The following is a 26185-nucleotide window of genomic DNA, read 5'->3' on the forward strand; positions in this document are numbered from 1 at the left end:
GAGGAATAGAGTTGATGGGGTGGGCATCCATCAGCTAAGAGAAGGCATCAGAGCTAGAGGTACTGAAGGCATTGGTAATAAGCTCACTCTGATGATGGCGCACTGACCCCAGGACTGAATCATGAGTAAGAGTCCTGTGTCAGGGTAGTGTAAAGAGAGAGAGAGAGACAGAGACAATGATGATACAGATGTGCTAGAGTATTAAACCAGAGGTTGAGGGTGAGTCAAAGGCTGTGTTACTGTGGAGGCTTTGAAGGCAGGAAGGAGTGAGAATGATGCTCTAGATGTTTTACTGTATTATCAACCTGTAGGGTATGGGCCTGTACTGAGTGGATAGTGTATGTTGTCATTGCTATCAGGAGGACTTGCCCTGCTCTCTCTCTGTCTCTCTCCAGGTCAGAGTCTGGACACTGGAATCCCTTCCTCTCATCCCTAGGAACATCTGGATGGAGGAGTTGGGGGATGCTGGTGAGAATTCCCCAACTGTTGCTTCCTGTCAGTTCCTTGGGAGATTTCTCATAGTATTTTTGGTTGTATGGAAACACACAGTAAGATTTGATTTGTGCAATGCTGCTGCTGCATGATTCCGTCTCTTCTGACTCTTGTTTTAACTTTTTTTTGCATTGCTTTCTGAACATTAAAGAGCGGATCTAGCACACAAAAACACCCCTCAACTTGGGGGCTGAGGCCTGGTTATTTCCTGTGCATTGTCATTTCTTTACGGGGCATGGAGAGATCCATCTCTTGGAGGTTTGTGCTAGTAGAAAACTTGGGCTTAAAAAGTGAAGATGCCTAATGGCTTACCCCTAGGTGGAGATTCCTTTTTGCTGCTGTTCCATTCCTCTGAAGGACGTTCACATGAAAATTCGGCTCTCATCTGCCCAGCCCTGGCATGTCTCACCCATCAGAGACCCAGCAAATGTGGACATATATGAAAGTCTGTGTACGCGGGAGTTTCCTGGAGCTAGGACTGGGACTGCCAGGACGTGTCCTCTTCATGGGTCATGCATGTAGATGACACATGGCGGCATGACTCCCTAGAAACCTCTGGAATTTGTTCATAAATGAGTGGGTCCTTGGGAGCTACCAGAGTTGACCTTGAATTCCCAGGTGCCTACTTCTAATGTTGGAAACTCTGGGATACATGAGGCAGACTTCCCGGCACCGAGCACAGCAGGGCCTTGGCTGGTGCGTGCTGATGTCATTCGCACAAGAATGAAGAGGTCCTGCAGGAGATGGAAGGTGCATGGAAAAGTCTTTGGGAGGAATCCAGGATAAAGGAACAGGCACTGAGATATGGGAGGAGAGGGGTGAGACCATGCAATGTGCTGAAAGGAGCAAGGATGCGTAGAATGAGAGTTCTGAAACCATGTGTGAAATTCCTCTTCGCCCAGATGCATGGGTTATGCCCAACAAGCAGCAAATGCAGACAGAGATCAACAGGTTTGCTGATATCACCTCTTACAGGCTCCCATGCCTATCTCAGCCTGCCAATATTCTTGTCTCCAGCAACTGGTAGGGGAGCATCCCGGGCTGTGAGCTAAGGCCTAGTTAGGCTGGATAAGAGGAATCCAAATTTGAAGGGCAGTTCCTGAGGTGAAAGGCTTGTACTCTCTCCCTCGGTTAAACATGGCTCCGGGCCAGGGAGCTTCCAGAAATACTGGAAGGACTTTGGGCTAGGTCTTTAACAAACCTTTTTTTTTTTTTTTTCCCTCCTCCTTCCCCTCCTCTTTTGTTCTCACTTAGGGAATCTCACAAGCAACAAAAATAGGAGGGCTTTTCTCTGCTCTGTTCAATTTGATAAAGTTTAAAAAAAAAAAATACAGAGCAGTGAGGAGCGATCCTTGGAGAAAGAGAGCACGGAGCGGGAGAGGCAGTTTGTGTTGGTCTCCTGGCCGCAGCGGTGACTTTCTTGGGGCCCGGGGTGCAGAGGAGGGGGGGGGGCCATGGATGCACAAGAAGGAAAATAGAATTGGTTTTAATGCAAACCTTTGAGGCTTCCAGTATGGCTCTTAAGATAGCAGCGTGCGAGCTCTGGTTTGTGTCTTGCAGCAGGGTTCAGGAAGGAATCCTGGAAGCCAGCGGTTCAATCATAGAGGAAGCCTCTTGGTTGAAACCCAGAGCAAATCCCTTCTTGCCGATGGCTCCTTTTGACTTATTGCACGCTATTCCGTTGGGGCATTTAGGAGGCTGCCGTGGTTGTGAAAGTGGTCAGTGGGGTCAATTTTTAAAACAAATTTCACAAAGATTGCCTTTAAACGGAGTCTTTTTTGTTTGGAGAAGACCTTGAGAAGATGGCAAAGGTTTGGGGAAATTCCGAGGTGCCAAGTACTCCTGGAAGACGAGCTTCATGCCCAATATAGGCCTGAAATAGATTTCTGGATTCCAAGAGGTGCAAACAAGGAAGACCCTCAATTCATTTCAGCTTATAAGAGAAGAGGTTTATTAGATCACTACAGCAAAAGAGGTAAGTGGTACTCCTAGCTTGTAAATAGTTTAATCTTTACTGTTTCTTTCCTTGGAAGCCGCCCCCTGCGTTGGAAGGGGAATGGGATTTTTGTAATTTTAGCTTGTTACAGGTGATGCTGCCAACTTAAGGTCAGCACAGGGCATCTGTCTGCAATGAAATCAGTGAACCTGTTGATCTCTGTCTCCATCTGCTGGTTGGTGGGCATAATCCATGCGTCTGGACTGTGATGGCTGGAGTCAAGGAAAGGAAATTGAGCAGAGCAGAAGCAATTTCTCCTTAAGTGAAAAGTGGTATGAGAAAAGGTGTGAAAAATAGTAAAAAAAAAAAAGGGGGGGGGGGGGGGGGAGGAGGAAGAGGTGGAGGATAGCAGCAGGAGGCTATGGCACTGCACCAGGAAGGAAAGTGGGCAGACGCCATGGGCTGTAAGCTCCTTGTGGGGAGTGGTATTTTATGTTCTCTGTGTAAACAGGAGCGGTGAGAAATAGTATGAGGGGACGAGCTGTGCTATGGTGAAAGGAGAAGTGGGGACCTGACAAGCATCAGTAAGGTGAAGGTCTTAAGAGATGGGAGGGAGAGGTAATAGGGGAGCTCCATCTGGCATGGGAGGTGGGGGGGTTGTGTGATGCTGAATATTAAAAAAAACGTAATAAATCAATGTTGCAGTTCCATTAATAATAGTATAGGCAAGCGAACATCTTGCATAGCAAAGGGGAGGGTGTTTCATAATTGGTGGAGGGTACGGTATGAGCTGATAAGGGCGAGGGTGCCAGAGTAGATCTGGTGTAGTTGATGGCGGGAGACGGCGCATGCCCCGGCTCGCGGCGGATGAGCGAGGCGCGCGCGCGCGCGCGCTCGCTCATCGCAGCGGGTTGCTGAGCGAGACTCGCGCTCGCGCCGCGGGGGACGGTTGGAGATGGCGTGCGTACGCGCGCGGTTGGCCGGCGTGGGGGGAGGGGGAAAAAGCGGCGGTTGCGGGGACGGAGGAGGAAACGCGGCGGTTAGAAGGTGCGGGCGACGCCTCGCCGGAGGTGGGTGCGAGGCCGGAGCTGGAGCGGGCGCGGTGTAAACGGGAGCAGCGCGACATGAGCCGGGTGAGGGGGCGGGCTACGAAAGCTCTGGGGGCGGGCCGTCGGGAAGTGAGATGAAGGTCCCCCTCCCCATGAGTCCCGGGGTCCCTGCCGAGGAGCTGCGTGCCTGGGTTCCCGACTAATGCCGATTTATACCGGAATGCACACTTTGGAATTAAAAAAAAAAATGATATGCATGAATAATAATAATAAAACGAGTCCACGTTTAATCCTGGAATGAGTTTCCCCTCCCCTAGTGTGTAGGGAACAGGAAATAAACCGAGAGGAGCTCATGCAGGCTGCTGCAACCAATTCAGGAGTGGCCCAAGCCCATCAATTTTGGGGCACGGTATTGGGGGGCGAGGAGTGGCCCATTCCCATCAATTTTGGGGCACGGTATTGGGGGGCGAGGAGTGGCCCATTCCCATCAATTTTGGGGCACGGTATTGGGGGGCGAGGAGTGGCCCATTCCCATCAATTTTGGGGCACGGTATTGGGGGGCGAGGAGTGGCCCATTCCCATCAATTTTGGGGCACGGTATTGGGGGGGCGAGGAGTGGCCCATTCCCATCAATTTTGGGGCACGGTATTGGGGGGGGCGAGGAGTGGCCCATTCCCATCAATTTTGGGGCACGGTATTGGGGGGGGCGAGGAGTGGCCCATTCCCATCAATTTTGGGGCACGGTATTGGGGGGCGAGGAGTGGCCCATTCCCATCAATTTTGGGGCACGGTATTGGGGGGCGAGGAGTGGCCCATTCCCATCAATTTTGGGGCACGGTATTGGGGGGCGAGGAGTGGCCCATTCCCATCAATTTTGGGGCAGGGTATTGGGGGGCGAGGAGTGGCCCATTCCCATCAATTTTGGGGCACGGTATTGGGGTGGCGAGGAGTGGCCCATTCCCATCAATTTTGGGGCACGGTATTGGGGGGGCGAGGAGTGGCCCATTCCCATCAATTTTGGGGCACGGTATTGGGGGGCGAGGAGTGGCCCATTCCCATCAATTTTGGGGCACGGTATTGGGGGGGCGAGGAGTGGCCCATTCCCATCAATTTTGGGGCACGGTATTGGGGGGCGAGGAGTGGCCCATTCCCATCAATTTTGGGGCACGGTATTGGGGGGGCGAGGAGTGGCCCATTCCCATCAATTTTGGGGCACGGTATTGGGGGGCGAGGAGTGGCCCATTCCCATCAATTTTGGGGCACGGTATTGGGGGGCGAGGAGTGGCCCATTCCCATCAATTTTGGGGCACGGTATTGGGGGGCGAGGAGGGGCCCATTCCCATCAATTTTGGGGCACGGTATTGGGGGGGGCGAGGAGTGGCCCGTTCCCATCAATTTTGGGGCACGGTATTGGGGGGCGAGGAGTGGCCCGTTCCCATCAATTTTGGGGCACGGTATTGGGGGGGCGAGGAGTGGCCCATTCCCATCAATTTTGGGGCACGGTATTGGGGGGGCGAGAAGTGGCCCATTCCCATCAATTTTGGGGCACGGTATTGGGGGGCGAGGAGTGGCCCATTCCTATCAATTTTGGGGCACGGTATTGGGGGGCGAGGAGTGGCCCATTCCCATCAATTTTGGGGCACGGTATTGGGGGGCGAGGAGTGGCCCATTCCTATCAATTTTGGGGCACGGTAATGGGGGAAGGGGGGAGTGGCCCATTCCCATCAATTTTGGGGCACGGTAATGGGGGAGGGGGAAGAGTGGCCCATTCCTATCAATTTGGGTGCACGGTAATGAAGGAGGGGGAAGAGTGGCCCATGCCCATCAATTTGGGAGTAAAGTAAGGGAGTGAGGGTTGGTGAACTCACAGGAAGGAAGACGCTTGGGAACTGGCAAGTTAATGATTTAAAAAAACCTCCAAAATGTGAAGGAAAACCCAATAACGCTGCTCATACCCAACTTTTTACCAAATCTCTTGTAAATCTCATCCACGTACACAGGCACAGTGGGTTTAATTACTCGCCTTTCCAAATCCCAGCCTTAGTACACAGGTCATTGCCCAATTTACAATCTAAGAGGGCTTACTTGCTACTTTTGTGCTCAAAGTCACAAAGGTGAGCAGTGCGATTTGAACCCTGGCTTCCCTAATCTAATCCTTTAGGCATCCCAAGGTTACAGCCATACCTCACAGATATGCATGCAATAACACTGCCTAAGGAGGAATTACATCATGGCCGGCTGCACAAAAAAATGGTGCTTTATTTACCATCTGCCCTGCCCCATATATTTTCTAATTATGCAAACTGTTCCCAGTGCACAAAACCACAAGTGACATCAAATTTCTTCAACTAAAGATTACTAGATATAAAAGGGACCCTTTTATTGGATCCTTTCCCAGGCACACACTCTCATTCCTCCCAGTGCTGACTGAGGGCTAGAGGGAAGATTTCCTCCAGGATTGAATTCCTTTGCATTGCACATTATCTCCAGGACATGCCACACTCCCCTGTCTTATTCTCTGTCAGGCATGGATCTCCAGCATTACACCCGAGCAACAGGTTCAGCTTGTTTCTATGGTTCCAGTTCAGGTGGAAATGAATACTTCCCACACTCTATCGGTGTAGGAAAAGTTAATTTACTGGAGCCATTATAATACAAGTCTATAGTGTGATGTCCAGTAACTGGAAACAATTTAATGTCCCCTAATCAGGATATTATCCTCTCACTTAGAAAAGCAAGTACAAGAACAGAAGATTTGCTTTCCTAGTGCCTTGAACTGAATGTGAGGGATTGTTTTTGTTATGCCAATCCACTTTGAAGCGTTGAAAAAAGTGCAAAAAGCGGAATATAAAAATAAATAAATACCCTGATGCAGATTCCTTATTTCTAGCAGCCTAGAAAACTATATCCCCATTCTTTTTCTTCCTTAGTGTCTGTGGGATGCAGAGATCACTGTGCATTTTGTGTGTGCCTGCTGTGGAATACAAGGCTAATGAAGTTTTGGGCAAATCATTTTTCTAGTCTGTTAGTTCCTCAGGGTCTCCCCTTCATAAAGCACAAGAGGGCAGCACAACACCACTGCATAACATAGAACTGCTTTCTCTTTTTGAAGCTTTATCCTTTATCCAAAGGCTAAAAGTATTAGGTTGAACTTTCATTAAGTTGCTGAGTCCTAGGCTAGCTGATTATCTTTACTCTGAAAGTTTGCACAAATCTATCAGTCTATAAAATAGCCTGCTATTTCTACGTATAGGGATAGTTGGTTAAATTGATTCTATTCACATTTGTAACGACATATGAGAATTAAATTGTTACATTTATGTATTTATTTATTTATTTATTTTTAATTTTTTTTTTTTTTTTTTATATACCGATGTTCCTGTAAAGAATACATATCGCACCGGTTTACAAGGAACTGAACAGTCGCCTCCAGGGCGGAAATACATTAAAACAGTCGCCTCAAGGCAGAATACATTAACACAAGTATACAGGAAAACTATTAAAAGAGAACTTTCATAAACTCAATTAAATGTAACTGTGAACCATAAATCAGGAACCATAAATCAGGAACATATGTACAGAGGTTACTAAAGACAAAACAATGCATGCTTACAGATGGAAAGACAAATATTCTCTAGGTGTTTCTTTATAAACTTTATAAAGAATGTGTATTTTATGTGATAAATGTATTTATTTATTTATCACATAAAATACACATTCTTTATAAAGTTTATAAAGAAACACCTAGAGAATATTTGTCTTTCCATCTGTAAGCATGCATTGTTTTGTCTTTAGTAACAGGGTCAACAAAAAGTCTGATTTGTTTTCACATCAAGCAGGGAGATTTTGTTAAATGTGTTGACAATTTGTGCTAGCCAACTGGTTTTCCCTCCCACCCACCCTACCCCGATCTAACCATATCTCTTGGAATGCCTGGATTTTGAGTGGCTAAATATAGGTACTAATGAACATAGGTTGGCTATTATTTAACAGCTCTCAGCTCTAGCTGACCAACTCTCGAGTTCAAAGTTCACTGGCCCGGATGCTGTTATTTATTTTACTTATTCACATTTCTGAATCTCACATCCAGATGCCAGTCATGCTCAAGATGATTTACAATAGAGTCATTCATATCAATGACATAGATAGACATCTAATCAAAGAAATCAATCTTTTGCTTACAAATATAGATGATACTTATTGCCATCACTGAGGCAGCTAATAGAACGTTCAGCTCTGTAAATGTGCCTGTTCTTTAAAGAGTCAAGAAACTTTCTTGACCTGACAAGATGTATAGTATGTGTGTTGCTAAAGTAATACATAAAATAATATAAGGAAATAATTACAAACTACATAATAAAAATAGAGTTCATGGGTTCTGGTCCATATTGTCTCTGGTTAGGCTGCAATTCTAGCTTGGTGGGAGGAGACATATTTTGCTTCTTTATTTGCTGTTTCTCCTGTTCTCTCAGACTATATAGAGATTTTCTTCCTCTTTGTTTCATGGGAGGTCTTTTACTTTATCTGTTATATTTGGAAAATGTGCATCTCTTCAATCTTCTAGGCCAATACAATAAAGACATGGAAAATGGGCATTCAGTGTTGAGCACCCGCTTTCCTAACATGCGCCCAGCCACCTCTCCTGGGCGCGCGATACAATATTTAATTAGGGGTTGCACTAAAAAGGAGGCACTAGGGACAATTACATGCCCCTAGCGCCTCCTTGGCAGCAGGTGCCCAGGAGAGGTGGCTGTCAGCGGGTTAGGGAAATGGACACTCAGTTTTACGAGCGTCCATTTTCCTAACCTGTGCACAGCCACGAGTTAGAAAAGTGGATGTTTGTTAATCGAGCGTCCCTTTTCCTAATCTGACTGCCAACACACCTTTTTTTTTTTTTAACCTTTTGGTTCCTCCAACTTAACATTGCCACTTTTTTTGGCTGCTCAGAAATTAACACCTGCTCAGGGCATGCAGTCGGCACAACGTGTTCAGGTATCTCCTGGTTTTGGTGCATGCTGGCCTTTTAAAAATTTACCTGCAAAAGTGTATCAATTAAGAAAGCTATTTGCAACAATAGCTTTTTAAAAATCACTTTCCATCCAGGACATCTGCAAAACAATGACCCGGGTTTTCATCCACATGTTCACAGAGCATTATAGTTCTTTCAGACAAGCAATCCTAAAAAAATTATTTAAATAGGCATTTCAACTCAGCTGTCTCTATTCAATTGTAGGTTGCAAAAAAAAAATAAAAATAAAGGTGATTTTTAAGACCTGCACGTGGGAGCACATGTACATGCATTTGGTGGCTCGCACATGAACATGGCGATTTTATAACATACGCACATACATATATATGCGTGTACATTTGCGCACAATTTTACATTGACATGCACATCTGGGTGCAAATACCTCATTCCCATAAGTGGAGGTTGGTGGGATTTTAGTAGATATGCGCGCTGACGCAATTACCTGTTTCTCAGTTCCCAGTTTGCCCCAGTAAAGGAGAGGAATTCTTAAAAACCCCTAGCTAACTTGTTTCCCTTTTACCCTATTGGCCCTGACCCTTAAAACCCTGCTGACTAGCCTAGTTTTTTTTGTTTCATGACTTACTCGCGGCCATAACAGAAGTAAAGTTACACGGATAGGGACCGCGGTGCACGCTGGTGTGCTTAAAGACCCACTGGTTTTATTCATATTTCCTGCAATGCCCATGCCCCACCTCTTTTATGGAAACCAATTTAACTTGCCTACCAGGAGATATGTTCATTCCTGAGAGCCTCTTAAAATCCACTTGGTGCGCTACCCGATATACACGCATATCTGCTAGCTTTGGTGCACGTAGGGCTTTTAAAATTCATCCAATAAAGTTAAAGTTCCTTTCATTTTTCCTCTTGGTCCCAGTTTTACTCATCCTTGTTTTATTGTAACTGTAACTATTTTATGTTTAGCACCTATTATTTATCTCGTTCATTGTTCCTTTTTTCACTCCACTGTTTATTGTAAACCGGTATGATGTGATACCCTCACGAATGCCGGTATAGAAAAAACTAAAATAAATAAAAATAAATCCAATAAAGTTCACATCTTTCATTGTGACCCTAAGCTTGGGAGTTCCCATTTGTATTTCAGAATATGTTTGTGGAGAAAGCGAGGTTTCTTATCTTTAACGGGGTTCTGTTTGGACAGCAAGACTTAACAGACACACAGTCCCTCCCTCCTTCCCATTGAGTTGAATATTAGCTAGGACTGAGGAGATTTGCTTGCGCACATAGGTCATGTGTGCGGGAATTCCCTTGCATGCTTAGAAATGTTACTTCTGAGCTTGAAAAGAGCTGTCTGGGATCGGTGCTGATGGATGACGTCACCCTCTTATATCTTTGATATGTCCTGCTGTCCATGCAATACCCCAGTCACAGGTAATTCTTTTTGCTTTTTTTTTTTTGTAGTGATTAACCTATCATTTTTCCTTTGTTATCTCATTTAATATAATGATATAATTATAAAATAGAATAGGAAAGGTCCTTCTTTCTCTCTTTATGTTTTCCTTCTCTTTCTTTTTTGTTGTTTTCTATCTTCGGGTATCTCTTTGTACCTTTCTTCTGCACCTCTTTTGTTGCTTCCATGTTTTCTGCATCTTTACAAAATAGGCAGTTTGGGGCTACTCAGCCTCTGTGATTTCAGAGAAAGATAGTTTGGAATTTATTGGCATAGTGGGAATGGCCATATTGCATTAAACACATGGTTCAGAGAGTCAGAGCTCTGCAAATATTATGAATCTCCCCCAAAGTAATTTAGATAAGTAGTTGGGTGGGCTCCCTTTTTCTGTTTCCTATTTGCTTTTATGCCCTATAACCATGCCTCCTCCTTCCCACGACAAGGAAGGTAACAATTTCTGTGCCCAAACTTTGCATTGCCTATAAAGGTGACCACTGTTTCCTCTGGAGCAGATCACCCCACCCCACTTTGTTTATTCTATTGGTTATATCCTAATATGTTTTTATATGCACTTAGAATTTTTCCACTTGCCTGCCCTGTGTCTCTCAGTTGGTTCCATCTCTTACATATGAAAATAATCATCTCAGATTCCTACCTTACCTATTTAGACTCTTTATGCTTAGAGGTAATGGCTGCTGATTCCCCTCCATTTAATAGACAGATACCCCCCCCCAGCCATCATCTCTATTTTCAGAAATAGTGGCACAGCTATTCCCTGAGATGAACTTTTCCAAAATGCAAGAATTTCTGAATAGCTGTACTTAAAACATGAAAGAAAGATCTTATAGCAGCTGACTGTTTTTACAACTTTTAATTGAATAAATAAATACATATGTTATAAAAAGTTAGAGAGGGAGAGACTGCTGGGTGGAGACTGGAGGGAATACTTGTACAAGAGGGACTTTGTTAATAATAGAGAGGGGCATTTGTGCCATGCATCTTGCAGCCATCTCACACTCGCTGGCTAATTTTAAAAAGAAAGCGCGTGTGCGAGCACAGAATCGTTTAAATTTATATCGTAAACACGTATCATTTAAAATATCCTTGCGCGTATGTGTTCAGCCTTTATGCGTATATTTTAATAACATGCTCGCACAAGTGGAAAGAGAGAGAGAGAGTGCCTCTGTAAGAGAGACAATATGACACTATCTCTCACTGTAAGAGGGACACTTTTGACTCAGGGTGGGTTTTGAGGGGGGGGGCAGTGTTACAAGGGTCTACAGACTCTTGCACCCTAGGCAGATCAGTGTAACACTGCCCCCCCCCCCCAATATAAGAGTGTCATATTGTCTCTCATAAAGAGGCTCTCTCTCTCCCCATCTCCCTGTCTCTCTCTCTTCCCACCCCCAATGTTCTTAAAACTCAAAATCTCCAGACTTGCTCCTCATCAGGACCAGCATTAAAGTTACGTGGGCAACACGCCAACGCGTGCCATAATCAGCCTTTGCAATCTACCTTTCATTGATTTCTTGGTAATGACCAACTTTGTATCCCTGTTTTGTGGCTCAGAGAGCTCATCTGCAGTGCCACTGACTCATATCCCTTATCTTTGGAATTGACTATTTGACTAGGGAGTGTAGTGTGTGCATTGCAGCAGGCTGGAGATGTGGTACAGAAAGGTAGCAGAGGCATAGGAAGTGTTTTAGTAGCCTCCCTCTTATGTCACTTTTTAATGGCTTCCAATCATGAAAATATAGCATGGGTGCAACTTTCAACTTTCTCTAGAATATTGACAGAAAACCTGATTGTGCCTTTCTGAGAAATTACAAAGAATTGATAGATTATATGCATACTCAATGGCATGGACCAAGAGAGTAATTTCATTAGCTAGGTTGTTTGCGTTACAATTACATTATTGCACAGTAACTCATTGTTTGAAAGGCTACAATAAATCTCCTCTAGAGGCACAATACTGAAAAGAAGATAACCGTATTATGCTGTGTGCACAACCACAGTGTCTTCCCAAAAAAGAACACATATAACTTGGGGAGTTGTAGTGCAGTTTTGCCTTACCAACAGACAGATACAGTACAGTGCGCTCCGACGTTAACCTGCCATTGGACGCGCGTTTTCCCTTACTCCTTATTCAGTAAGGGGCGGAAAACGCGCGTCCAACCCGCCGAACCTAATAGCGCCCTCAACATGCAAATGCATGTTCATGGCCCTATTAGGTATTCGCGCGCGATTCAGTAAGTAAAATGTGTAGCCAAGCCGCACATTTTACTTTCACAAATTAGCGCCTACCCAAAGGTAGGCGCTAATTTCTTCGTGCACAGAAAAGTGCACAGAAAAGTTTTGCCTTACCAACAGACAGATACAGTACAGTGCGCTCCGACGTTATCCTGCCATTGGACGCGCGTTTTCCCTTACTCCTTATTCAGTAAGGGGCGGAAAACGCGCGTCCAACCCGCCGAACCTAATAGCGCCCTCAACATGCAAATGCATGTTGATGGCCCTATTAGGTATTCGCGCGCGATTCAGTAAGTAAAATGTGTAGCCAAGCCGCACATTTTACTTTCAGAAATTAGCGCCTACCCAAAGGTAGGTGCTAATTTCTTCGTGCACAGAAAAGTTTTGCCTTACCAACAGACAGATACAGTACAGTGCGCTCCGACGTTAACCTGCCATTGGACGCGCGTTTTCCCTTACTCCTTATTCAGTAAGGGGCGGAAAACGCACGTCCAACCCACCGAACCTAATAGCGCCCTCAACATGCAAATGCATGTTGATGGCCCTATTAGGTATTCGCGTGCGATTCAGTAAGTAAAATGTGTAGCCAAGCCGCACATTTTACTTTCAGAAATTAGCGCCTACCCAAAGGTAGGCGCTAATTTCTTCGTGCGATATGGCGATATTAAGTTGGAGGTCCCGAAGGGTAAAAAAAAGTAGAAAAAAAATAAAAAAAAATTTTGAAGTCGGCCGGCGGCTGTCAGGTCGAAAACCGGACGCTCAGTTTTGCCGGCGTCCGGTTTCCGAGCCCATGGCTGTCAGCGGGCTCGAGAACCGACACCGGCAAAATTGAGCGTCGGCTGTCAAACCCGCTGACAGCCACCGCTCCGGGCCAAAAGGAGGCGCTAGGGACGCGCTAGTGTCCCTAGCGCCTCCTTTTGCCCGTTTCTACCGCCGGACCTAATTTAAATACTGAACTGTGCGCACAGGCGAGTGTCCTGTGTGTGCGCCGGGAAAGCGGGCATTCGCCTGCTCTCCCGTGGACTTTACTGAATCGGCCCGATTGAGAGTAAATTTCAAACAACTCTGAGCGACCTCATATATGCACGTATATGGCCGCGCAGAGGAGGACTGCAGTATTTTATAACTTGTGCATATTAGGTACATGCAGATTATAAAATATGCATATGTATGCTTATGTGTGAACACCTGCAATGCATTGAAACCATATATTTCAATGCACTAAACTTTTCTTGCCTATTTTAGAAACATATATTTTATGTGTGAAAAAAATACAACTTGTGCAAAACCTTGATTAGCACGTGTAAATTGCTATATTTAAAACACGCATATAATTTAAATGGTCAGTTTGCTGATACCGCCACCAGTTTACTCGGTCCTTCTCCAGGTCAGCGTAACCCAACTTGTTCTTCACCTTGAACTCTTAGCTCCACCCCAGTATGCCTCTAGACTGCCCCTTTTTATGATTGTAAATGTGCAACAAAAACAAAAATACACGTGTATGTTTGATGTTTATAAATTACTATGTGTTCCAAAAAGAGCTAATTATTTTCCATTCAATACAATCACCAAACAAACAAGGAAAAAGAAAAAACAAATATCACACGGCTGTGCTCTAAAGGTTATATTCAAAAAAGATTTTGTTCAAAGAAAAATTTTTTTGAAATTTTTTGAAATAAGACTGACCGTATCGGCAAGCCTGGCGACAAGTCCCTGGAATCATTCAACAGGGGTTGTCCGGACTTCTCATCATTTACAGTCAACCTTAAATGCACTATTTTTTACTACCTTAAATACGCTATTTTTTACTGTACTTTTTATTTTAATTTTTTAGTTATTTTTTGAATTTTTCAAGGTATTTTCAATAAAATTTGTAAATCCAGAGCAAATTATTTATATTTTTAACTCAGTCCAAGAATTTATTTCCTATGTCAAAGGACAAGAAAATAAAATAGTCTCGACACCCGGCCGATGTTTCGCTGCTGCTTCCTCAGGAGCGCTAATTTTCTTCAAGTATCTCCCGTCGGTATTTATTTCACCGGGAGCATACTGACATCCTTCTTGCCCAGATAGTATTTCAAAGGTTGGAATTAACTTGTGGTGTCTCCCGCCAGTATTTATTTCTCAGGGAGATATCCGCTACAATTCAAAAGCGGTTTAAATCTCCTACACCCGCCAGATTTTCGGCGGTGTCTCCTCACATAATTGCCCGGAAGTGTCCTATAATAAAACACGAATGCATTTCATAGTATTTTAAAACGTATATTCCACTTATTTAAAATTACTTATCTTAATACCGATGAGCACTGCCAAACCTTCATTGTGGACGTAAACCATCTCGACTGACTTCCGGAAATGCAGGAAACAGCAACCGCATTGTCGTACGGTAAGCACTTAAATAGAAGATTTAGACCAATCAAAACCAGGTAAAGGCAGTCAATCAAAAAACTGCATCCTGCATCCTGCATTTCCGGAAGTCATTCGAGATGGTTTACGTCCACAATGAAGGTTTGGCAGTGCTCATCGGTATTAAGATAAGTAATTTTAAATAAGTGGAATATACGTTTTAAAATACTATGAAATGCATTCGTTTTTTATTATAGGACACTTCCGGGCAATTATGTGAGGAGACACCGCCGAAAATCTGGCGGGTGTAGGAGATTTAAACCGCTTTTGAATTGTAGCGGATATCTCCCTGAGAAATAAATACTGGCGGGAGACACCACAGGTTAATTCCAACCTTTGAAATACTATCTGGGCAAGAAGGATGTCAGTATGCTCCCGGTGAAATAAATACCGACGGGAGATACTTGAAGAAAATTAGCGCTCCTGAGGAAGCAGCAGCGAAACATCGGCCGGGTGTCGAAACTATTTTATTTTCTTGTCCTTTGACATAGGAAATAAATTCTTGGACTGAGTTAAAAATATAAATAATTTGCTCTGGATTTACAAATTTTATTGAAAATACCTTGAAAAATTCAAAAAATAACTAAAAAATTAAAATAAAAAGTACAGTAAAAAATAGCGTATTTAAGGTAGTAAAAAATAGTGCATTTAAGGTTGACTGTAAATGATGAGAAGTCCGGACAACCCCTGTTGAATGATTCCAGGGACTTGTCGCCAGGCTTGCCGATACGGTCAGTCTTATTTCAAAAAATTTCAAAAAATTTTTTCTTTGAACAAAATCTTTTTTGAATATAACCTTTAGAGCACAGCCGTGTGATATTTGTTTTTTCTTTTTCCTTGTTTGTTTGGTGATTGTATAAATTACTATGTACATGATTACAGGCTACTTACACGTACATATGCTAATTTTATGCGGGTAACTCCTTTGAAAATTCACCCCACTGTGTGTTATGGTTAAACAAGTTTAACAGTCAACAATGCTATCTTTTCCCCATTTTATCCCACATGCATTCTACCCACTATCACACTTCTACAACTCATTCCACTGTATGTTAACGGATTTTTAAATGAATACAAGCACCAAATTCCTTTCTTGTTGCCGAAGTCAATGATCCATGAAAAACCAGTTTCAGGGTCTGCTGTGAAGACAGTGAGAGATGATACCAAGGACAAAATAAATACAAAATAGGTATTTGTTTTAATCCCTGTCTTTGCTGTGTTATGAGCATTCAGGATGCGAGGGCTTGAAAATGTATGGAGTTGTATAGATGTTTGCAGGTTAAGATCTTGTCCCTACTGTCTTGAAGGTAAAGCTCTGAGTGTATCTTGAGTTGTATATAATTGTTATTTTTGGCCATTTCCTGGCTTTCTGAATGATAACAGTGAATAGACCTACATGTATCCAGCGTTTTGTACAATTGTCCTTTGGCCTTGCTTCTGCTGTTCTGATAGTGCTTGTAGTATAAGGCTGTGGGTATATTTGAACTAGTTATGTGGCAGTTCTCCTTACCCGATTCCTGTCTATGCTATGCTGACGACCAATGCCTGGAATGTTATGCTGGTGGTGAGACAGAATCAGGCTCTGAGGGAGTGTGGAATTCCTTGCCACAAAGGCAACTTCTCTAATGAGCTGAAAAGAATTTCTGTTTATTTTTTTCTTTCCTTCAGAAGGAGGGAGAAAGAGTATGTGTGTATATGAAGAGGAGGGGGAGATGAGGGTGGGTGGCAGCAAGAGAGCCAGGTGCCAGAGTAAACAGATGGGGGACCTTTGGTAGCCAGTTCTCCTATACAAGAAGCTACTGTTTTCCATGCATTAGAGCCTCTAGCCAGGTACGGAGCAGGAAGCAGAAAAAGATATATGTGGGCTGCACTAAGGAGCCTCATACCCGGGGAGGACATTTTTCAAAGCAATTTACATGGGTTAAAAAGTGTTTTATCTGTGTTAATTGGCTGTCCAAAAATTGCCTTTCCTTAATATAGTTAGAAGTTTGTGCATTGTTCCACAATGCGTGGTCTTTTAGCCACATTGACAGAAGGCATTCCCGAGGGTGTGTAAGTCAGGAAGGAAAAGTTCTCCCATGGATGGCATTTCAGATTCACATATGTACCTTTACAGTTTTCTTCCAATTCCTCTTTGCATTGATTGCTTGGGGAAGGGGAAGGGGGCAAAATATGAAGTGTGCGATTATAGATATTAAGGGGACAGAGTCTGTGTGTGCTTTTTACCTGTGGGTTTTGTACCAATTCTCAAAGCAAAAGTATGTGTGTATTTTCACTTTGAAGCTTGCTGCGGGTCATTTGCACCTGCTTTTTCTGCGAGTAGATGAATGCTGGAAAATAATTCCCTAAGTAATAATATGCAAACAGTAATCTCAGATCAGCCATGAGAGGTGCCTCACCCTGGCCTGACCCCTCATGCAGCCCTTAGGAAGAAGATATGACTGTCATGAAATACAGACCTTCTTAGAAGTGCTAGCACATGTTCATCTGGCAGGTCAAGCCAATCCTCATGCATCTGGTTAGAGTGACTTCAAGAAAGATCTTTTCCCTATACATACCCAGATCAGTCCAGACTCTTGGGTTTTGCCTTCCTGCCAGCAGATAGAGACAGAGAAAGTTTTACTGACACTGTACATAACCCAGTGTGCCACCTGCAGTCCCTCAGTATTTCTGTGTCTCCAGCAGATGATAGATGGTGTAAAACCTGCAGTCTGGAGAGAAAGAAAAAAAAAGATTAAAAGACAAAATTTCTGGATCCTCCCAGGGGATTGTGAGGCCCTGGTGGTGCCATCCCCCCTGGTTTGAGGCAGACGAACAGGGCGTTGGTGACCCTGGAGGTCCATGGGGTGGACAGCTTGTGGTCCAGATCCCTCATTCCCCATGAGACAGCAGTGGAATCTGCTGGCAGTCTGCACTGTAAGCCCAGTGGAGCAGGGTTTGTCCTGGGCCGGGTTGCTAAAGTTTGACGAAAGGAGACTGATATAGCCAGTGGTCTGGCTCTTTTCTGATCTCATCAAGTAAAACAAATGGTCAACTGGTCATATATTTCAAAAAAGATTCCAATATAACACACTTTGTGAATTTAGCTCTTTTTCTTACAAAATTTGTGTAGGACCGACACTCACTGGGCTAATAAAATTGTAAAAGCCCCTTTAAGTTGAAAGTCCACTTTTCTTTATATAACAACTTATTTTGTATTTAAAATTCCAAAAACAAGTCCCAATTCTTTAAAGCAATTTGTCTTTTTCTTTTTTAAGTGAGCTTCACGCAATAACTGTACTTATCTTGTCATTCAAAGTCTGATGAAACCCTGACACGATATCATGTTTCGATCGTCCATCTGCCTCAAGGGGTTTCTCATTCCGAACGCTCACATCTCTTTCAAGCTTGAAATGGGATGAATTGAATATCTTCATCTAAACTGTTGGTCTTAATAGCTACCCTTGACAAATCCCTTTATATCTACCTTTAAACATGGCGGAAGGGAGGAACTCCTAAAGCACTAAACCAGAAATGACATGTGAGACAAGGAATAGTTCTCAATTCGGGACACCATCTCTCATTGAATTCCAAACAAGTGTAATAAATTCTTCAATTAGGTCCACCTACTTATAACACCAAATGACTAGGAGAAAAAAACAGTTTTCAATCAGGTCCTCAGCTTAAAGAATACCATTTATAGCTTTATTAGAGATATCATCTCTTTTCTGATCTGCCATGCGGCCTGCGCTCCTGGAACCTGAACCTCTGCACCAAAGGAAAGTATTGGATTCTGTGTATCTTTATTTGTTCTCAGAAAGTAAAAAAAAAAAAAAAAGAGATCAAGGATCTGTGCAGAGGTGGGGTTCCAGGAGGGGAAGCTATCTTAGCAGCTCGAGGCACTCATCGATGGGGTTTTTCAACAGCTTCTCTGTCAGCGGAAGAGACCGATTGTTGGCTCCGTGGAGCTGAGGGACTGTTCCCTGATTGCCATTGAGGTGCTGGTGGTGCCACAGGTGCGGGGAGGAACGGTGTGTGCGTGTGGCAAAAGCAGCATGGCGTTTTGAGGATGTGCGTCAAGCAAGACCATACTGGGAGAACAAGCCTCGCGGGTGATTGGGTCTAGCGCTGAGGCTTTACCTGTCAGCGTGGAAACAGCAGATGTTTTCGATTCCCTAGCAACATCAGCGGGAGAGGCAGGGGAATTCCCTCCTCAACTATCGCCGGCAATTCCCTGTCCCACAGAGGTGCAGTCTCTGGTTCTGGTAGAGGTCTTCTGCCAGTTTTAATTGGCTTATGCACAAAGCATGTTTAGCGGGATGCTGGCTCTTGGTCCTAGTCTCCATGGATTCTTGGCCAGTCAGGAGGCCTGAGCTGTTGAGAAGCTTTTCAGGCCAATGATGTTTTGTGCTGGATGTTAAATGGAACCAGGACTAAACGCACTGAAGGTGCAGGCAGACTTTGCTTAGTTGTGTGGTAGGCTTCAGCAGTGGTTCTTTTCCCGTGTGCATAAGGCATGTGCATGCATTCTCGCCGCGTGGCAGTTGCATGCTTAGGGACCTGTGTGTATAAGAACACGGCCCAGATTTGAGCGTGTGTATCTGCGCATATTTGCTCAAGTACTTGTGCACGTGCGTCCTGGAGGGATGAGTGTATACGCCCGAGTAGCACTGGTGTGCACACAGGAGGCCACCTAGAGCCAAGGTTCAGGAAAGCTAGGCACCGGGGATGAACAGGTCCAAGCGCCTTGCTATATGTAAAGCTTGCTGTCTGATAGTAATTAAGTCCTCGTTCTTTCTCCATTTGTGACAGCGCTGTTTAGATGCTCAAAGCAATTTGACTACTACGACTTTTTTTTTCTTAATTTTTTCTTTATGAATTTGCACAATATATTTCAAGAAAATACTTGAATTTGCAAGCAGAGAAAGGTAACATATAGTGATAGAAAATGACAGAATAGAAACAAACACCTCTGCATATCTAGTCCTTAAATGGTGGATCCAAACACATCCAAAGGAAAAACGTATGCAATGCAATATAGGATCTGATACAGGAGCCAATATTAAATGATTGTTTAAGGTTTCAGATAAATAGCGCTTAAACATCAGCTATAGGAGAAGAAGAGCTTACAGGCAGCTCTTTACACTTCAAGAGGGCAAATAAAAAACATAAGACAAATTCTGATATTTAACCACACATTTGCATGGGTATTTTAGTAGGAAAAGGGCTCCCACTTGTAAAACTTGGGGCCTCAATTGAAGAAATTATCTCTTCTTCAACTGGGTGGATCTTGCGAGATCTGAGAAGGCAATGATTTTCATATCCAGGAATGTCTCTGTACGATGTCGGAAAAAGATCCTCAAGATCCATTCCTTGTCAGATTTTAGTAAGAAGGAGACTATTAAGGTTTGACTTGATCCCTTTGAGATGTTTCCAGAATGTTAGTGATGTCCAAGTCAGGAATAACCAGAGTTAAAACCTGGAATTCTTTGTGAGAGAGAGAGTCCTTTTTAAAGGGGGAGATGTAGTACACTCTGGAGACTAATGGCAAAGCTTGCTCAATTATTTTCAATATTCGTATAAGGTATTTTTTCCACATATCTTTAGGTGGAGTCAGAAGATCTTTTGGAAAATTTATAAACCTTAAATTCTTCCCCCTTATTTAATTTTCAAGAAGTTCCATCTTGTTTAGAAATGATCTGGTTTTTGCTAATAACATTTTGGGTTAAATTAAAGATTCCTTAACCGCTTCTCTCAAGGAAAGACAGGATGCTTTGTTTTCAGTCACAGATTGTTCCACTATTTTTAATCTCTGATCCATATTTTTAATAACCTCCACAACTGGTCTTAACTGTTGGAAAATATTTTAATTTAGAGTTTGAATAGCGTCCCATATTGTATCTAAAGAGATTATTTCAGGCCTTACCAGGTCTTTTTTTAAGGCTGAGGGAATATCCATTTCCTCCCACTGTAGCTGGTATAAAACTGAACGATCTGTAACTTCCCCGGAACAAGCAGAGGCTCTACTTGGCTCTGGTAAGTCTTCCAGAGCACTCTTGCTTTCCAGGCTCACTATGGAATCCTCCCCCTTCTCCCCAAAGAGAGGATCATGGGGCTGGCTGGAGAAATGGGCCTCTGCCGGATTTTCCGGGGCCCTTCGATCCTCCGGGGACAGAGTTGTTTGTGACTCTTGCAGGGTGGTGGGTTCCACTTCCTCCTGAACACCCTGCCGCGAGCTTCCTCCCGAAGCTTTGGCCTCCCGGACAACATGGGTGTCCATCAGTCCTAAAGGTAATGAGCCAGTAGAGCAGTCTCAGACTCACGCTCCCATGCTTGATGTTTCCTTGCAGAATGCGGCATGAAGAAAAAACAAAGAAGGCACCAACAGGAGCAAACTCCAATGCGTCTACTCAGGTCACTATCTTGGATCCACAGTCAACTCCTACAGCTTTTGCCCATATTGGGACATCCTCTCAGCCTATGGTGTCTGTGGTGGGGAGTGGAGTGGGAGGCAAGGCAACGGTCAGTATACAAGGGAGAGTTCTTGGTATTTCTTGCCTTGATAGAGGTGTACCTGCACATAGTCATCAGGCTGGAGCACCAGAGATTCCTGAGGTTCATGGTCCTAAGGGAATATTTTTTGTTTTGAAGCCCTTTGGCTGGCGATGGCTCCATGTACCTTCACTAAAGTGATGGTGGTGAGGGTGGCCACATTGCAAAAGAAGGGTGTGTTGATGTATCTGTATCTGGATGACTGGCTCACTGGAGAGGCCTGCGATACTTTAGGCCACAGATCATCACATTTTTTTTAACATACGGTCAAAATACCTGTAATAATTATATCAGTGCACAAGAAGCCAGAAACAGTGGGTTCTATTATTTATATATATATATATATATATATATATATATATATATATATATATATATATATATATATTTAAGTAAAGATCATAAGTTACACTACCTTACAGATTCTCTTGAATCTTTTAAAATCTAATTTTATGCTTCATTACTTCTAAATCCTGCTTTATACACATGATTGAGGTTCCTGTTTTAAGTAATTTGGAACATAATTTGATTGTACTAGGTGGATTTGGAGAAATCCTTGGTATTGTGTTCTATTTTTGCATAAAAGTGAGAGCCACTAGACAGTGTCACATTCTAAATGTTCAGGAGCACTAGGAGAGTGGTCCCATTTCCGAGGAGATTGTGTACCCTTGGACTTCGGCACAACCCCAGAGGGCTCCAAGGCGGTACCGAGGCAGGCGAGACATGACCGAGCCTGGGCTGAGACCAGGAAGCAAGGCCCCTGCTGACTTGCACAGCCTGAGTGAGACCAACCATGCAAGGTTGGTCTCTGAGTGGTCCTCCGACTACTCCAAGCTCTTTCGGACCTGCCACTGGGAACAGCAAAGCAGCAGGCCAGACAAGGGCAGACGAAGGCTTTGGAACATGAAGACTCAAGACGAAGAACTTGGAGACGTGAAGACACAGATGAGAGGCTTGAGCACGAAAACTCAGGATCAAGGCTCAGGAACAAAGTCAAGTACTGGGTTGAGGCTGCGAAGCAGCACGCCCTATACAGCCCACCACAGGGCGGACCCACGGGACTGGTCGCAGACCACGCTTGAGTGCGGAGCAGACTCCAGACGAATACATGAAAGATGAAGCCGGAACATGGCGAAGATTCAGTAGAAGCCTGCACCGAGACACGCCCTACACAGCCGCCCATGGCTGGTCACGGACCATGCTGGAACAGAGCAGGTTCAGTCATAGGCATGGACGGAGCAGCCACAAGAACATTCGAAGACCAAGATGAGACTTGGCTTCAGACATGAGACACGGGACAAAGAAGAGACTTGGCTTCAGGTGACGATGACCCTCTGGAGGCTTGCGCTGCAGATGAGAAGACAGACCCATGCCACGAGGTGACGAGACCCAACATGGCACACCAGAAGAGATAGCAATGAGGAACCAAGGCTCCAGGAAGCAGAAGCAGAGACAAGGCATCAGGAAGGAACATCAGGAAGACTACGAAACTTCAGGGCAAGACGAGAGACAATCCAGAAGAGACCACAAACATGAAGAACGATGAGGGATCCCATGAACAACAAGAAATACCAGCAGGAGCGAAGACGAGAAGTGCTTGAGAGGAACTAACTCCTTGCGAAGGCAACTAAGGACTGGAAGCTGGGCCCTATATAGGGCTGAAGATCAGGAAACGCCCTGGGAGGAGTCCAGGTGGGGCCAGGAGGCTGGCCCTTTAAATCACTGAAGGAGGCGCGGCTTGCGCCTTAGGAACAAGAAGCAGGAAGTTGTTCAGGACCATGGCCAGCGGCCCTGCACAGACACTGACCCCCGACGCCGGAGGCCAGAGGCGGCTTCCTGCCTCAGAAGGTAGGCTGGGGAGCGGCTCCACGCCGCAAGGGAGCCCAAGGACAGCGGCCTCCGGGCCGTAAGATGGATGAAGGCGTTGGTGGCACTCCCTGCTGTGGGAAGCCCCGAAGTCCGCGGCTCCCTGCCACGGTGAAGAGCAGTGATTGTGGTTCCTGCCGCGAAGGTAAGCGCCTACTCATGGCTAGGCCCGCGAGCAGGAGCGCAACACTAAAATAGCCTGTATTCCGTTTGTATGCAGTATTACCAATGGATGTAAAAATCTATATTCAAAGCTTTCCATATGTAATCAGTTTGGAAATATATTCTGGATTGTAAAAATAGTATAATTGATCATTTAAAAAGACAACATAATCCCTTCATATTTATATTCATTTTCATATACTCAAATTACACCAAACTTCTGCTGTTCAGAGTCAATTATAATCAGACTTAGGTTATCAATAATTACAAAGTGAAGTGCAAGGAAAAATACAGAGAGCAATTTCATAAGAAATGTTATGCAATAGAAACAAGTGATTGAAACCACCACATATTGTAAACAATTGATTACTAGGGGGCTATCTACATTCCAGTTATGCCAATTAAAGGTTATTCTATCCAATGCCTAGATACAACATTTTATAAGAATCAGACCACTGATTGTCAAGATATAATGTATTGAAGTTGACTCTTATGCATGTCTTATTCAATGTTGTCAAAGGGGGGCAGGGGACAGACATACTCAGCCATTTGCTAAGGCCCTGTTTGTTAAGGAAGCAAGGCTAAATATGCATTGGGTATAATAAAGCAAACAAGTTATTGAACCTATGTGCATAAAAACAAAGGGCCTGATTTTCAAAAGCAGGGTTTTACATTTTATTTATTTATTTATTTGTTGAGTTTTTCTATACCGGAGTTTGGAAAATACCGTCACATCGGTTTACAATAATTACATTACATATAAAAACAGTGCATAAGATAATAAAATAATAAAAATTCAGTACAACCCATGTAAGTAAGCTTTTGAAAATTGCTATAATATATTGAATTGTCAATAGATTTTACCTGCATTAAATGCTCGACATGGGTAAATGACTTTTGAAAATTGCTACAATAGTATCTTACATTTACATGCATAACTCTTTTTTGAAAATTCACCTGAACGTTTCTTCATAAATGGAACTGACTGTCCTTGCTATTGCTTTGTAGACACCTCACATGTTAAAAATCTGGGACATGATTGTTGTGGCAAACTCATGCCAGGATGGATATCCGTAAGTTGGATTTTTTCTATATTTTTCCTATCTGATGTAAGTTTCTTTAAGTTCTTCCTGTTTGCAACTTTTTCTATAACAATTACTGTATCAATAAAACTAGTGTCTGTAGCATTCTCTCCCCGAGTCTGACATTCATATCTACCTCCTCCAGCTCCCAGCACCATGACATCATCATCTAAACTGCATCAAGGGAGTTAGGGGCTGTCTGAAATTGAGATGGTCAACCCAGTTTCCACTGTTTTGCTCTTTAAGTGTCCTATTTTTTTGTTAATGGGGAGGTATCACAAAATTATTAAAATACATGAAAGCCTTCTGAGGGAAGGAGTATTATTTTTATATTTTGTAGTTAATGGCACTTTCCTTTTAAATTTACATGAAGAGATCCGGTTGTATATTTTACAAAGGAAATACTATTTTAATAAATAGAAGCATAATCACACACATATATAAAAATACACACATACAGTATTACCCCATCATTGTACATACTATAACCTTTATTAACACTGACCTAATCAGCTGTTATGCTAATCCACCATACCAACCCCACATACATATTAATTTAAAATAATAAATCTGTCAAATCCTAAGCAGCATCTTGCTGTTACAACACTAATTCCATGTATATTATTATTTTAAGGATATTCATACAGTCATCCCAGATTATACTGGTCTCGTCCCTGCAAAGGACCTTTGTTTCACTGTAAACAACAGCTTCATCAGGGGACTGTTAAGTGAGACCAACAATTTAGTCAGGGGATCATTAACTGGAACCAGTCAATGAAAATTCAGTTTGAGCAAGAAGTGGAACTGCATGGCTTTGTCCTGGAGCATATGAAAACATCCAAATATGATTGTAACAGCTGTTGAATGGTGGAACAGGGTACGGCGATGTCCTAATATAGGGTATTTAAGGGAATGCTGAACAGGTAAGATTATATTTCAACAAAAGTATTTTTGCGGCTCATTCATGAGTATGATTTATACATTTACAAGCCGTTAAGCCCGTTAAAACGGGCTACATTACATTTTGTTTTCAGTCCATTTTCTAACACAGCACCCTTCTACACTTTTTCTCCCTCTCTCCCCCTTCCCCTCGTTCACTCCTCCCCTTTCCTCCACTCAGTCTTACTCACCCTCTGTCTCCCACTGCCTTCTTCCCCTCACTCTCACCTCCCTCCCCTTCCCTCAGTCACTCCCACCTCTCTCCCCTTCCCTCAGTCACTCCCCACCCTCTCTCAATCCCATCCCCTCCCCTCAGCCCTCCTCCACTCCCTTTTTCTCTGCTCCACAACTTCTTACCCTTCCACTTACTCACATCCCTGTCTCTCACCTCTCCCTCATTCTCCCTCTCCCCTTCCACTTACTCACATCCCTGTCTCTCACCTCTCCCTCATTCTCCCTCTCCCTCTCCCCCTTCCACTTACTCACATCCCTGTCTCTCAACTCTCCCTCATTCTCCCTCTCCCCTCACTCTTCCCCACCCCCTACCTCCCTCCCACACACTCACCCCACTCCTCCCTCCCTCTCACTCAGTCCCTCCCTCTCTCTCACTCAGTCCCTCCCTCCCAGTCCCTGCCCCTCACTCAGTCCCTCCCTCCCAGTCCCTGCCCCTCACTCAGTCCCTCCCTCCCAGTCCCTCCCCCTCACTCAATCCCTCCCTCCCTCCCACTCAGTCCCTCCCTCTCACTCAGTCACTCCCTCCCACTCCCTCTCTCCGTCCCTCCCACTCAGTCCGTCCCTCCCTCTCTCTCTCTCCTCCCTCCCTCGCTACTGGCCGCTGCCGCCGCTACCACCACCGCCCGCTGCCGCTACCGCTGCTGCCGCCCGCTCCCGCTGCCGCCGCCCGCCGCTACCGCCGCCGCCATGTTTTTTTTTCTTTACGCTGCCTAAGACCAACGTGCTCGCCCGCACATGCGCAGTAGAGCTGCTCTCTACTGCGCATTTGCGGCACGTCGGTCAACCTTCATTTATTAGGTT

The 26185-nt window shown here is 44.2% G+C and overlaps 1 protein-coding gene across 2 annotated transcripts in view; it reads left to right on the plus strand.

Moving 5' to 3' along the window:
* The first annotated feature begins 3418 nt into the window (after window positions 1-3418).
* Window positions 3419-26185, plus strand: part of LOC115080506 (diacylglycerol O-acyltransferase 1-like) — a 129954-nt gene continuing 107187 nt past the window's right edge. The window contains exons 1-2 of one of the 2 annotated variants that reach the window (XM_029584707.1): window positions 3419-3498; window positions 24138-24202. In XM_029584707.1, the coding sequence (XP_029440567.1) occupies window positions 24193-24202 (10 nt within the window). In that variant the 5' untranslated portion in view covers window positions 3419-3498; window positions 24138-24192. Of the gene's footprint in view, window positions 3562-24137; window positions 24203-26185 lie in introns of both variants that reach the window. The other variant, XM_029584706.1, reaches the window with a different exon arrangement.

This window comes from Rhinatrema bivittatum, chromosome 19 (assembly GCF_901001135.1).
Source record: "Rhinatrema bivittatum chromosome 19, aRhiBiv1.1, whole genome shotgun sequence".
NCBI lineage: Eukaryota > Metazoa > Chordata > Amphibia > Gymnophiona > Rhinatrematidae > Rhinatrema > Rhinatrema bivittatum.